At 37.2% G+C, this 15978-nt stretch overlaps 1 protein-coding gene across 3 annotated transcripts in view; it reads left to right on the top strand.

Annotated features, from left to right (window-relative positions):
- The window catches only part of LOC121314698 (band 4.1-like protein 4B), a 188329-nt gene that overhangs the window by 142714 nt on the left and 29637 nt on the right, over positions 1 to 15978 (top strand). For all 3 annotated transcript variants that reach the window (XM_041248220.1, XM_041248221.1, XM_041248222.1), the window contains one exon: positions 10941 to 11066. In XM_041248220.1, coding sequence (XP_041104154.1) covers positions 10941 to 11066 — 126 coding nt within the window. The remainder of the gene's footprint in view (positions 1 to 10940; positions 11067 to 15978) is intronic.

Here is a 15978-nt window from a genome sequence, read left to right as displayed (position 1 = left end):
AATGACAAGACAGTAAACAAACAGACAAAACAAGTACAGTACTGGTGCTTCCACACCCGTTCTCCACTCACAAAGACACAACCCTGAGTGAGTGAAAACATGCTGCTTTTATGCAGCTGTACCAAGACTCGATTGCTAATTAGTCATTCAGTTGGAGTCTCGGTACAACAGCACATGAATTAATGTGCAATTCCCCGTGCTCACATATTACATTTTACGTGCAATCCTTGTGCCAAAATACAAATATACATTTTAAACACGTGTGTGCATAAGCCATATTATATTCTGTGTACCAATGAATATACACCAACATTAACACACCACCCACACGCAACATATAACACAGAAATACACACAGGGGCGGGGCAACATTGCCACAATTCCCTAGAGTTATTATACAACAATTTTTCCTAAATATTTAAATTATAAATTGCAGAATATTTAGGGATAGATGTACTAAGATGGGCCAGTCACAGCGCAAACATACCGCAATTTGCATTTTCGTTACAACAATTTGCAAAATGCACAAGAAAAAATATGTTAATGAAGAGAGCTGCAATATACTAATTTAAATATTATTTGCATCATCTTAGCGAGATCTCTAGCAAGAGCTGTGTGACATTTTTTCAAATAAAATAGCGGCAGTTGAGTTGTGGTTTGCTGCAGTAGAGGGTGCCCGAAGGATAACGTCTGTACATGCAAGGGTGCAAGAATCATAATAACATTGTGGGTGTTAAATGTAAATGTCATCTGTACAATGCATTCTGTTCCGTCTTTATTTTACTTATTTTAATACTTTTATATATTTAAAAATTGAAAGGCAGTTTAGTCCCATCAGATTCTATAGTGGGGCCCCAACCTTCACCCACAAAAAGCTTTTCATAGTCATACAGTAGCCCCTCGCTAAACCGAACATGTTTGTCTGACATAAGGAGGTGTCGGGTTTAAAAAGAACAATAAAATCGCACACACATACATTTACAGTATTTTAAGTATAAATCATTGCGCTGAAATAACACTAATGTGTTTTGGGAATGCTACACATTACATTATGTCAAAATATAAATCTGTACAGTAGTTTTACAGTTTTATCTTTAGCCTGCTGATAACACAAAATAAATCATGCTGCTGCTGCATTGTACACATTGGTGTACCATGCAAATAAAAGATTATTTTAAATTTAAGCTAAATGATTTTAGGGTTTTTTTTTTTTTTATTATTATTTTATTATTATTATTATTATTTTTAACTTGGTCTACTTAGTAGCCTAGACAATTAACACACAATAGATCATGGTCCTATACATATGGCACATGTGTACAGTCTATTGCTCCCATCACGCTGGGAAAACCAGAAATGTCTTAGAAATTTGTTTTCAAGGCTTGTAAGTACACCCTGACTTTAGAGACAGTTAGATGCTTGGGTGTTCGTGTCAAATACATTGTGCACAACTGGCAACACACGAGAAAAAGCGGACTGTGAAATGCCAGCAACAGTTCTGACCGTTTAAAACATGCTTTCAAAAGCTGTTAATTTGATTGTAAGTATCGCAATTGCCCGCAGCTTTAGTACATCTCATTATAAGATTTTTGATCCCTCATTTGCAGTCTCCACCCTGTTTTTGTGAATTTCTTCAGGAACGTGTAGAATTACATGTTCATTTAAGGCTAAAGCACAAATAAGAACTGCGGCTGGAAAGCATTCGTTAAAATGATGCTAACGCCGTTGCGTTTGTTTAGTACATTTCAGGCTACACTTCCGACTGGTTTGCAACGATTGCGACAGACGCAACACTTTAGTACATCTACCCCTTAGTTTTTAATGCCCACCTTTTGAAGATATTTTATTTTCACCATCAATGAATTATCAAACAAAATAAAAACAAGTAACTGTAAAAATAACAGACACATAAGATGTCCCTTTCTTGTACTGGACCGAGTGATCTTTACAGAAATATGTCCAGTCTGTGATGCAGCTGCTGTCTTTTTCGTTGAAGACATTTTAAAGAAATCATACAGCTCTATGCAAACTAAACCAGCTGCCAGGTTCTTAAATGTGTGTAGCATAGTGCATCAATATTTAATGCTGTATTTAAATGATAAAAAATCTATGTATATGTACACTTTCAGAAATGGGAATTTTCACGTTGAACTAAATACAGTCAGCACTCACATATCCGACCCTATAAAATGTTGACTTCAGTGACAGTTAAAATAGTGTGACGGATGTCTGATTATTTCATTTTGGCCCGTTCCAACCCTTGTCCGTTTTTCAGGGAACACAAAAAAGACACAATATCAAAAATACATATCTGAAAGGACTGTGTTTTAAAATTAGATATAGGGTTCCATTTAGATGTTTGTTGTTACAGTACTATATTTTCAACAGAAGAATTTTAATTCAGAACAATATTATTCTGAAAATATCACTTGCCAAAAGAAACAACACGTAGACTGTAATACAGTACATACTTTTAAATCCGGTATATATTGTAGCAGTATGTAAAATTCTGCATTAACGACCCAACAGCAAAATGAAATCAAACTGTTACCCACAACGTAAAAGGTAAGACGAAATCAAAATGCTGCATACAACATAATGCAATATTGCAAAAGATAAAAAAATTAAATTAAAAAAAACAACAACACAGTTTCCAGAATTAAAACAGTATCGAAAGTCAATATTCAAAATTGCTGAATATAGTGCTCGATAAGGCCCTAATGTCACAGTTCACTTGCAAATGAAAATGCACAAAAGCAACTAAAGACAAAAAAAATACATCACATTATCTAAAACTCTTTAATGATGAACTGTTTTACATTACACTAGCTGGTCTCGTTGACTTTGTTTTTGTGCATTTTCGTCAGGTGAAACTGGAGGAAGCGCTGTGTAACTGCACAATAAAGACTGATTTGCATATGCAAGAAAAAAAATGCGAGCTGTAACAGATAATCAAATAAATTGTAACATTGAAGATATGGGCTTTGTATCAGAAAACTGGTGACGGAATCGGAAATCACATGGGGCGGGTAAGTGCATTAATTTTATTTTTATATATATATATATATATATATATATATATATATATATATATATAATATATATATATATATATATATATAAAAAAATAGGGGTTCGTAAATAAGAATTATGTTCCTGCCATCTTGTGTTGACTGTACATAGACTTATAGCACATAGGCTCACGAACTGACATAATGTGTGTCGTCCATATAGAAGTGCCTTAGTCCTTAGCACTATTGACTTTTTTATTTCGGAATTGGTGTTAATTTATATATTTTACGGTATTTATAATGCCATTAAAAGGAGACTTAAGTTTAGGAGAACAAATTAATATATTTTACATATTTATAAATGTATATAACATACAGTTTAAATAAATAAATAAGCAACATGATAATCAACTAATGCAGTCCTTTGTTTTATTAATTTATTATTTATAATTTTATATTTACAGTTAAGTTATAGTAGTCAACGATTCAAATGAAATTTGCATTTTTAGTATCAATTACAGCGTGTCATCAGCATTAACAACAGTTATGGATTTAGTCAAGACACCCTGGGTAATGCATAAACAGACTTCAGATGTTTTTTTAATATTTTTAAACATCAATGAAATCAGCTTAATTCAGCTCAATCCAACTATAGAGAATTAGTAGCTGAGTATCGTGGAGTAATATAATATATTTGAGGTGAAGCATCGGGCATCAAAGACTGTCCCTAAACTACAAAGAGTATATTGTAATACACCAAAATAACCCTGCTCATTCTCTGTTGGGACTTCCGTAACGCTGCACGCAAAAACATTAGGTGACACAAAGAGAACTCCAGAGATGTTTTTCTATTGAGAGTCAATGGAGCGGGTGCCAGATTATGAGATGGGGGGGAAAAATCGGCTCAATCAGCTTTAAGTAATCTTTTCAGAAACAATTTTGCTGGATTAGTTAATTAGCAAATCATGATCTTAGCAGAAACAACAATAGAAAATTATACCGAGCACATGTGCTGTAATATAATATGAACCAGGAGTTAAATTAAATAGTAGGGCAATGTTTAGGATTCACGTATCCCTTTGAATGGTTCGAATGTAGTTCAGAAGTACTCTTCCGCATTTTAAACAGGTTTGGCAGCTGTGTTTGAAAAAACAAGTTTGAGACCTACTCAAGACCTCCACAATACAGTGTGTTTTAAAAACAACCAGGTTATATTCGGGACACATTGACCCTGTTGGGCAAGGCTTAACTCAGTTGAGCTAATTCGTACAAGGCTAAGTCTAGGTAATAGTACTTGTTTTAGCATTGTGAGAAGTGGATCCAGTACTTCATAATGTATCTCCTTAATCTCCTTCTCAATGACCCACAGCTAATTACCCATTAATGTATAAATTAAGACAGTAGATTAATGCTGTCCACTTGACATATACATGGCCTTTGTGAAAGGCAAAGGGTCAATAAATAATGAAAAACCCTGGATAATAAGAATTTATGGATTTGTTAAAGATGATTAAAATGGAGCCCTGTTTTGTGCTTTCCCTGTTTGTCGTTACCAATGCTGTCAGTGCCATTACCACATCTTAGACGGACTCTTCAAATGAAAGCAAAAGCTTTTACATTAACAATATCTTTAGTAACACTGAGTCACATGAAATGTGAGAAAAAGAGCTGGAAGAAATGATTTTTTTTTTTTTTTTCAATTTATCTAGTGCATACAAGTTTTAACCCTCTGTGGTACATACCTCAATATATCTAAGATTTGAATTAAATCTGTAGTTTTTTGTTACTGATTGGGCTAATCTGGGAGCGTTTTTTTGGTATGTTGATTATTTATCATAATACATATGATAATGTATTTTGAACCATAGATTGTATATTGTACAACATATAGTGTATGACGTTTTGAAAAATAACTTTCACAGTTTTCAGTCACAGTGATTTACAATGTATGAGGATACAAACATTTCCATTTACTTTTTCAATTAGATGCCACAACAGGGTTTGTACACTAGTCTGGAAGTCTGGAAAAGGTATGGAAAAACTGATTTCCAGGTCTTGAAAATGCTTGAAAAACCATGTCTCTGTAGTGTCTACTAGTATCTCGGGAGAATGAATAATGAGATTATTATTATTAATAATAATTGATCTTGAAAGCAGGTCAGCAGCTCTAGCGGCAACTGTCTAGGCAATTTACTAGTAGCACCTATATTGCTTGTGACCAAATCCGGCGGGATTGCCCAGTGTAACACCCCTGACAATGTCGTGACAACTCAAGCAATCCTATCCAGTCAGCGCACTGGTATATATCACATGACTCTGTCTGCTCCAATGAAACGAAGGGTAAAATGGGCACTATGACAGCCAAAGTATATACATTTATATTGAAGACTATGTTTTTTCAGACAGTTACAGACTGGAATTACAAGCTGCTGTACTCTGCTCACCAATATTCACATTTTGTTATCTTTTGTTACCTTTATAAAATTGTTAACATTATTTCCCAATCCAGGAAAAAAAAAAAAATGAATATGATCATTATCATCAGTGACAGGGTTGTTATAGCGAGGGTGTATTGTATTTAGTATTTGACTTACATAAGAACATAAAAAAGTTTACAAACGAGGGGTGGCCATTCGGCCCATCTTGCTCGTTTGGTCGTTAGTAGCTTATTAATCCTAGAATCTCATCAAGCAGCTTCTTGAAGGATCGCAAGGTGTCAGCTTCAACAAAATTACTGGGGAGTTGGTTCCAAATTCCCATGATTCTCTATGTAAAAAAAGAAGTGCCTCCTATTTTCTGTTCTGAATGCCCCTTTATCTAATCTCCACTTGTGACCCCTGGTCATTGTTTCTTTTTTTCACGTCAAAAAAGTCCCTTGGGTCGACATTGTCGATACCTTTTAGACTTGTATGTTTAATTAATATACGACACATTTTAATGTATAATGCATACACACTTCTTATTTCATTTTTGTTATTTTTCACCTCCCATAGTGTTCAAAATTTAATAGAGAAGTTTGGATAAGAATCCAATATTATCCCTTACATAAAAGTAATATACTGGAAGTATACTTGTGCCAAAATTGTCTGGTTTTACTATACTATTGGTCCAATTATACTATCATATTTTAGCACAAGTATACTTGCACTATACATCTTTGTATATTCTTTTTGTAAATAATCCAATGTAGTTCTCAAATATTGGACATTTCTTAGATTGTATCCTGCATTGTCTCTTGTTAGATATGCACCTCCGGATTCTGACAAATACTTTTAGAAAATCAAGAGCAACTCTGGATGAAAAATCTATAATGCTGAGTGGCTGCCCGCCTATGTGGATAACTATCGAAAAACTAGTAGAAATGAACTAAAACACAAGTCTGGGAAAAGCAATTGGAAGTCTGGAAAAAGCATGGAAAAAGTATGGAATTTTGCACTACACCTATTGTTCATATTTGATCTAATTTGCATATCTCTGCCCAGGTAGCTGATAAGGAGGAGGAGAGCTTGTGAGCAGTACAGTACTTTGTTTTACTGAGACCGTATTATTTTCCTCATGTTTTCATTGACAGAGTTGCGTTGAGGTCGTCTTGTGCTTGCTGAATAACACCTTTAAATGAAACTTTTCTTTTTACTTGCAGTTCTTCACAATGTATGATTTAGTGGATTACCTCTCATAGTGCATGACATTATTTAGCGTCTCCTGGAGAGTTATTGGGGACAACCTTCGTGCGTCTTCAGCCAAGAAATCGTCATTAGTCCTTTTTTTTTTTTTTTTTTTTTTTCCCCAGAAAGGAAAATGGCACACAATAAAATTAACAAACCACAAATAAACAACTCAGACATTTAATAACTAGTTTCCCCGAGGTGTTACTAAAGTGACCAGGATTACAGTGCCAGCAGCAATCTGTGTGATCAGGGGCTTGCTAAATCTACTCTGAACTGACAACAGAGTCATTGCAGGAGTTACAGTCTAACCTGGAATAAGAAATCTGACAACAGTCTGTGTTAGGAGGTCTTCAGCTGATTGCTTAATTCAGGGGTTCCCACATTGTGGTGGGGGGTGGGGGGGGGGGCACAAGATGGTTTCAGGGGGGCTGTAGCTAATACAACAAAGATTTTCTGAAGTTCTTGATATAATTTCTTCCCCCTACATAAATCAAATAAATCTTGCCGCTCCCGCTTACCTTTACAGGCAGGTTTATGTTGCGTTTGCAGTCACAGTGTACAACAGAGTACAGGAATTAGGGAGCACTTACAAATGATACAAATAAGCAACCTCTTTCACTAAAGCTACCAAAATTTAAATTTCAGGCGGGGTTCTTGAGGTTGTCTAATATCATGGGGGGTCTAGAGCCAAGAAGATTTGGGAACTCGGCTTAATTGATGATGGAACAGCCCTGCATACAGTAACTATGATACAGGAGAATTCCTTCCACCTACTTTTTGTCAGGTTTTCTCAGAACAGCTCAATTATAAATAGATATTTCTATGCCAAGATACCTGGAGGTACAGTAGATAATACTCAGAATTAAGGTTTAGATAGATACATTAGATAGATAGGTAGGTTAATAGACATGTAAATATGTTGAGCGCTAGGTAGGTAGATAGAAGAACTAAAACATTTCTACAAGTTAGAAATATGAAGGGTACTGTATAGCTACCAATGCCAAACACAGATCAGAAAAAAACAAGTTAGTCTTTGAACCATATCCTTTTTAAATAACAGAGTCCGCAATGAATCAATTGGGATTGTGTCAGCCTTAATGAACAGTAAGTTGGGTAGTGGTTAATGTGGGTGTAACAGGGAAATGTTACTTACATGGGTCGTCATTGAATAATAGGCAGATTTAATAAACAACACAGGCCCGACGCTAGGGTACCATAGCGCTGGATTTAATAAAGAAAACAAAGCAAAAAATTAGTTTGTGACACAAGGCGAGCACTAGCCTCATTAAAAGAGACGTCCTGCTCCAGGAACCTACTACACTACAAAACTCTCTCTTTACTTAGTTTGGAGTCAAATCCCCTGAACTAACCTACTGCTGTTGCTCCCAAAGGCCTGGCCTGCTGGTGACACCGGGTCTTCCTGGAGGTTCTGGCTGGGCAGAGCCTTCACAGGCACCGTCTTGCAGTTAAAGGGTTCCATAGTAGCTATCCTGTGGAGCGGACACTCTCCTCCTCAATGTAAACACAGCAAGCTTTCGCTCTGCGCCCATCATTTTGCTACTGACGTACAGTAGCTTCGAACGCCAGTGCTGCTGCGTTCTTAAACAGGTGTAAGCCTCCAGGCACGCCCCCCCAGCCAATCAGGACCTCCCGATCAGCTCAGCTCTTGGCAAGCTTTCCTGTTTATTAAGCAACAGCATAGCTGAACCAGAGGCAGGGCCCTACCTATCACAGTGGGCATCAAGGACTTTATAAGAGGCAGATTAAATTGTGAGCATTGATTATTTCCCAGGGCCAGTTCACTCATCAAAACGTCATTTGCATTATTTGAAGCATATTTGAAGTTTGAGGTCCCCATCATCATTCTGGAATACATTACCATTCATCATAGCAATGAAGTTTAAAATTCTAAAAACTATTAAACAGATTTTTCTGAATGTAGTACCTTTTAAGGAAATGTATCAGTGAGGAAGCCATTCTTACAGGTGCAGAGGTGATGCAGTGCAGGAATAATCACGGACAATTGTAATCCGGTTTGAAGAGATTTATTTTGTTCTATAATCCGGGTCTGGTGACCAAATAATAAGCTCTGGTAATACACAGCAATATGTAAAACATGGAGTACAGAAAACAGGGATTGCAGCCCTAAATAATAAAGACAAGTTATCTGCCCCACAATAATACTTGTCACGGTCACCTGTCCCAGTGCGTGCAGTAGTGCTCGTGGTGAGTGATGACAATAGTTTGTGACAGTTTTAGTGCAATGGTGATCCGGTTTTGTGCTGGCCCAAGGCGACAGCTCCGGATTCGTGTTAGCCTACTGGTGGTTTAATGACACAGACAGTTACTAACAATTAAAGACAAAACAAACACTCAGAAATATCTCTCTTAACACACAACTCTGTGTCTCTCGCGGTCCTTCCAGTCTCTCAATAAAAACCAAATGAAGGAAAAGATTTACGATTCTCCGACCCCTTTATGCTGTCATGCATGACCCCTTGGTAAATGATTGCAGCTGCGTCTATTGCCTGCAGCTGCTACCTCGTTTACCTTTCGGGTCAATAAGTTCCTGCAACGGCGTCTCGCTTCAATCCAGAATGACGGACTTCGCGACCCCGGAAACAAACTGTCAGGCCAGCCCGTCCAAAGACTTCCCCTTTCGCAACTTTGAGGACACCTGCTTTTTAGTCCCGTGCGAATCATGCTTTATTTACAGTACAAATTTAAAAAATGAACATCAGACACAGATGTCATTATTTGGTATGTAACTGGCAGCAGCGAGTTAGGTGTCACAATCAAAAGGCAAGGCCTGGATTAGAACATACATCCCTGTTATTATTTTTTACCTATTACTTATTCTACAATAATAAATTATATCTGTTTTTTTGTTGTTTTTCTGTTTAGATTAATTAACATGAAAAATTTGGTAATGAAAAGGCTTCTCAAAGCTGAACAAAAGGAAATGTGATGGAATTATGTAAGCATTACACATACTGCACCCCTTCTTCCATTGATTTTTCATCATGGTGTGATCATCTTCCCCCGCACTCTTTCTGGCAATCAGCTTTGAGAAGTCTTTTCATTATAATTTTTTTAAACAGGTTTGCTAGGCAGCACGGCAAATACTTAAATTATTTATAAAACTGAAAGTTCCAGTTTTTATGAATTTTTTTTTTAATCTAATAAAATATGCTTTTAATATAGATATAGATCATTGGTTCTCAAACAAAACATTTTGGTGGCCCCAGAGTGTGACCACAGTACTGGTAGCCACACTGCAAATGATTTAGTAAAAATACTAAATATATCATAAGAAAAATAAAGACAATGTAGACATATGCACTTTTTTTGTCATTTATTTTTTTTAAATAAAACCGCAGTATTTAGGATTTAAACCTACATCAGCCCCCCCTTAACTCTGTACTAGATCTTAATTCCCAGGCCCTTCTAATAATAATTAGCATTTGTCCCAGGAGTTGTCTGGCAGAGGTGTCCAAAAAAAAAATAAGGGAGAGTTGACAGGTCTGCATTAACCTGCAAATTGGGCCCAATTTCTGATTAGCTTGCCAATCTGAGGTAGCACTTTGTTGACCCTGTATTTTATGTTAATCCCATGCATCACTTGCCAGTTTAGAAACTGGCTCACAAGTTCGGGCAAGGTGGTAAATCGGTGCAAAACAAAACACGTTGTGATACTTATTTCTAATATCTATAAATTAGAATTGATGTGCAGCGATGTTCGTTCACAGATTTTCTCCTAAAATAAATATTATGCCATACTGCTGTTTTCATGTCGCTTCGCTCCTTGATCAACCATTGAGCACGACACAAAGCAAAATGGGCAGAGATTTGTGACCCATGCCAAAATTAAACTGCCCGATTTGGTTTAATAACAATTGGCCCCAAAGCTGCCAAATAACTTCTCATGATCTTGCTACCAAGAACTAATGTCAGTAGGTCATCCATTGGTTAATTTCAAGAATATTTAATGAGTGTAGTTGCTGTGACGAGACTGCTTTCCAAGTTCCAATGCGCGTTGAATGAAAAGCAGATAAAATAAGCCCCAGTACCCAGTACCGGCATCAAAATAAGTCCCGGTACTGAGTACCAGTGAGTACCAGCAGAATTTCACCCCTGCTTGTAGAATAGTGACACACTGTACTGAGAACCTGATTAACAGAGATGATCCGTGGGGTTTATAATATTGCTTAATGTTTGTCAACTCCCAGTAGTAATGGTTCTTGCTCTGTGTTGCACTCAGGGTGAAGAGAAGCGGCTGTCTGATAAGAGCCTGCATTCCCCTGCCGCTCCCTCGGCAGTCCCCGACCACATGAAGTGTAACATTCTCAAAGCACAGATGGACGCAGCCTTCAGGGTGGGGGCGCAGGTAAAGCACTAGGATTCTTGAACCCAGAGCAGGGCACCTACAGTGCCTATAGAAAGTCTACACCCCCTTGAACTTTTTTCACATTTTGTTGTGTCAGTGCCTCAGAGTTTCATGCATTTAAATGATGATTTTTTTTTTTCCACTTATCTACACACCATACTCCACACTGTTAAGGGGAAAAACATTTTTATTGAGAAAAAAATTATATATTAAAAATACAAAACTGAAAGATCATAATTGGATAAGTCTCCACCCCCCTGAGTTAATACTTGGTGGAAGCACCTTTGGCAACAATTACAGCTGTAAGTCTGTTGGGATAGGTCTCTACTAACTTTGCACACCTAGATTTGGCAATATTTGACCATTCTTCTTTACAAAACTGTTCAAGCTCTTTCAAGTTCCTTGGGGAGCGTTGATGGACACCAATCTTCAAGTCCATGCCACAAATATTCGATTGGATTTAGGTCGGGGCTCTGACTTGGACACTCAAGGACATTTAATTTTTTGTTCCTTAGCCACTCCAGTGTAGCTTTGGCTGTGTGCATTGGGTCGTTGTCATGCTGAAAGGTGAACTTCCGTCCCAGTTTCAGCTTTCTTGCAGAGGGCAGCAGGTTTTCCTCAAGGACTTCTCTGTACTCTGCTCCATTCATTTTCCTTTCTATCCTGACAAGTGCCCCAGTCCCTGCCGATGAGAAACATCCCCATAACATGATGTTGCCACCACCATGAATCACAGTAGGGATGGTGTTCTTTGGGTGATGCACTGTGTTGGGTTTGCGCCAAACATAACGCTTTGTATTTAGGCCAAAAGGTTCCATTTTAGTTTTGTTAGACCACAATTTTTTTGACACATGGCTACAGAAGTGTTTATTTGCATACTTAAAACAGGATTCAAGGTGGGCTTTCTTGAGTAATGGCTTCCTGCTTGCCACCCTATCATACAGGCCAGATTTGTGGAGTGCTTGGGATATTGTTGTCACATGCACACTTTGACAAGTCTTGGCCATAAAAGCCTGTTGCTCTTGCAAAGTTGCCATTGGCCTCTCTGATCACTCTCCTTCTTGCTTGGTCATCCAGTTTGGAGGGACGGCCTGATCTAGGCAGGGTCTTGGTGGTGCCATACACCTTCCACTTCTTAATATTTGTCTTGACCATGCTCCAAGGGATATTCAAAGCCTTTGATATGTTTTAATACCCATCCCCTGATCTGTGCCTTTCAACAACTTTGTCTCGGAGTTCTTTTGAAAGCGCCTGGGTGCTCATTGTTGAGTCTTTGCTTTGAAATGTACTACCCAGCAGAGGGAACCTACAGGAACTGCTGAATGTATCCTGAAATCATGTGAATCACTACAATTTAACACAGGTGGATGCCATTTGGTGTGTGATTTTGAAGGTGATTGGTTACATCTGGGCTAATTTAGGATTGCTGTTACAAGGGGGGGTGGACAACAATCCAACCAAGTTATTTCAGTTTTTATTTTTAATTAATTTTCTACAAATTTCTATACTGTTTTTTTTTTTTCACTTGGAAGTTGTGGGGTAGGATGTGTAGATAAATGAAAAAACTATTTTAATGCATTTTAATTCCAGGCTACAATGCAACAAAAGGTGAAAATTTTGAAAGGGGGTGTCGACTTTCTATAGGCACTGTACATTCATTCATAGTGGTTCTTATTACACTTACCCAAATACTTTGTGTATTCATTTTTTTGTAAGCCTGTGTTGAGGTGCTTCAAAGAGATGGTTCTTAAATCTATAAAGACGCTTAGGCTCATCTAGCCTAGTTTATATACAGTACCGGGCACAAATTATGGCAACAAATGATTTACAGCTAGATTAGGGGTGGGGATTGTATTGCCTATCTTTCTTCAATCAGAGTCTTTACTTACAAAATATCTTTGTATCCCTTAATAAGTAATCATGTCCGCTTTAAAAATGTGCAAAATATTTTTATGAGTAAGACGTCTCAAAACTAGAATGGTACCCCAAAGTGTTTTTTTTTTTTTTCTAGGAAAGCAGTACAACTGGATATGGGGAGCTTCTTGCCAGATAACTTCACCCTTTGCTATTTGCACACTAAATAGCTTGGTACCTAATAGATAATTGTCTCCTCTTTAAGAAATATGCTAAGGATTTTGATGAGCACTATATAACAGGCAATTACATTAGAACTCCTGAACGCGGGGGGTGATGGGTGGGCATCTTAAAACAGTGTAACAGGGTGTGAGTATCCACCCATAGATAGGAGAGAGACTGGAGGTTGTGATCGACACGTCACGAAGGCGAGCAAGATTTATTTACTAAAATAAAGAAAAACAAACGACTTTTAAATAAATAATAACAATGTACAGTCATGTACATTTTATGCTTTTGGAGCAAACCACAGAAGCTCCTTCGTAAACCCCAGTCTACAGGACTGAACATACAGGCCAGGTGCAGTCGTTTACACACCTGCATCATTTAAACCAAATTGAATTATTAATTGTACCACCACTCAAGATTCACAGTGTCTTCAATTCCCACCAAATCTTCACGTGGAAATTAAGTGTTGCACACCAAGGCCCAAACTTAACCCTTTGCTGGGTCCAGACAACACACGTATTATACAAGGGGGAGTGAAAATAAGTACTGTTATAAAATAGGTAACACAATAAATCACTAAATTAACACTAGTTACATATGCAGGGTTTCTGCCCTGTCACAAACAGGCTTATCAAAACATATTTGACTAATTGCAATTAGAACAGAGATGTCAGACTTTTTGCAGAGTCGCAGTGTCTTCTAGGTTTTTGTTCCACCCAAGCTCTCAGTTACTTAATTGGTCTAACTAATTGATTAATTGGACAAATTTAACACTTCTGTCCAGGACTCACAGGCTTTATATATAGTGTACCTTGAGTCAAGTGCATTTTCTAAATCATCAATTGTAAAAGACCTTGAAAAAATATTAAACGTGTCCAATTGGACAAATAATTAGCTAAATTAAGTTAATCAAATTGGAATGAAAGCCAGAAAACCCTGCGGCCCTCAAGGGCTGGAGTTTGACAGTCAAAATGATTACAAAACACCATAAAAAGGTAAGGGGACAGTAACATGTTCTTGTTTTTTTTTTAATACTACATAATCTACACTTGCAAGGAGAACTGCTATCCAAGATTTTAGTTTTTTTTTTTTTAACTCCTGTTTGCTCAAACAATATTCTCAGTGGTCTTTCCTTTTCTTTTGTTGAAGATCTTTAGTGTTTATTGCTTATGGTTTAGCAACGAACCACGGGATGCTCATAAGTAAGAAAATGGATTTAGAACCTGGATTAGCATTTCTGTAAATAAATTCTGGAATAATATTTCGCTGGCCTCAGGAAAATGAGATGCCACAAATGCTGCTATTAGTAAACTGTTCATGACTGCTGTTTTGCCATGGTACATGTTTTCATATCTATGTTATTAGTTAATATAGTCAGTAGTCATTATAGTAAAACTCCATATGCCACTACATTTTTATAAATAGCATGCTGCCAAGATGATTACATGATTACATTGCCCATGTGGCAGATCATTTTTCTAGATCATAATATATTACATACAAGAAAATAATACATTAAAAGAAGTTGCGGCTTTATTGGGACGCCTCGGTAGAAGTATGAATATCCCTAATAAGAGGCTGTCCCAATTAAACGGGAGGCATTTGAGGCAACCTTAGTCACACACTATTAGAATAGTTTGGTTATAGTTCCTAGTAACACAGTGAACAGTGGAAATTAATACGATAGTATCCCACCATGCACTGTATTTTATTTTAAAATAATGTGTTATTCTTCATTTTAATAGAGGTGCACATTGCTAAAAAGAAGTAAAACAAAAGTATTTTGGAAAAAGTAACTGCAAACACACACACAAGTAGGGCTTGAAGTTTTGGGGTTTTATTTTTAATCAGGTGAGGTCCCTTTAAACAAACTGAGCTGATTCTGTTTTCATAACTAACCTCAGAAAAAAAAAACTGTTAATTACAAAACAATCTTTGTTTATACATTCATATCTTGCCTGCGCCTAATTTTGGTCCCCTTAATTTTATTTCAAACAGAGCTGACAAATTAGGTGAACTGTTTATCCCGATCCTGCTTTTAACTCGCATTTCATTTTTGTAGTCGCCTAATTTAACGTTGAGTTTTGTTATTTCCCCAAGTAGTTTAACAGAGACGCCCTGACAGTTTTTGTTTTTAAGCATAAAAATGAATACCCATTGCAGAGTGTACACTGATAGGCGCCAGTATTTCGCCAAACATACCACAAAGCATTCTGGGATAATGGAGGATACACAAAAAATATAGTACGGCATCCACACTTATGATATACCACACTTAGATCTAATACGATCTAATTAGAACCAGGCTCGAGACTACCTCCTGAGGAAGTACAGAAGAATGGACGCTCATCGAAGGAGGTCTTGACAGTAAGAGCTGATAACTTTTACTTGAATAATGTGTCTTATTGCACACAACAGTAGTGGATCTTTATGCAGGGCTTGTATACAGTATGCACTGTGAGTGTGATCAGTGAGGTTTAGCTGGGTCTGGTTCGCTGTCTCCCGGCAGGGCGGCTCCAGCTGTGCAAAATGAACCGCAGTGTAATCACAGAGGAACTCCAGATTCTTTCACAAGCAATTAGAAAATAAGTGAGAGTCCAAATAGAGTATCTCAGCCCCCACATTTTTATTAATGTTTCTCTGCACATTGTAATGGCAAGGCATCTGGGTTGTACACTTCCAGGTTCTCATGTAAACGGTGTCCCTAAATCTAAATCACTTTTCATACCTCCTTGACATAACAAGTTTTTTATGTTCTTCTTCTGCACTTTTAGCTATCCATATTTTATGTTCACTTTAGAAACAGATCAAGCCTGATTAACTCCCTGTG

The sequence above is a fragment of the Polyodon spathula genome, chromosome 4, assembly GCF_017654505.1.
Source record: "Polyodon spathula isolate WHYD16114869_AA chromosome 4, ASM1765450v1, whole genome shotgun sequence".
Lineage (NCBI taxonomy): Eukaryota > Metazoa > Chordata > Actinopteri > Acipenseriformes > Polyodontidae > Polyodon > Polyodon spathula.
This window is presented reverse-complemented; position numbering and strand designations above follow the sequence as displayed.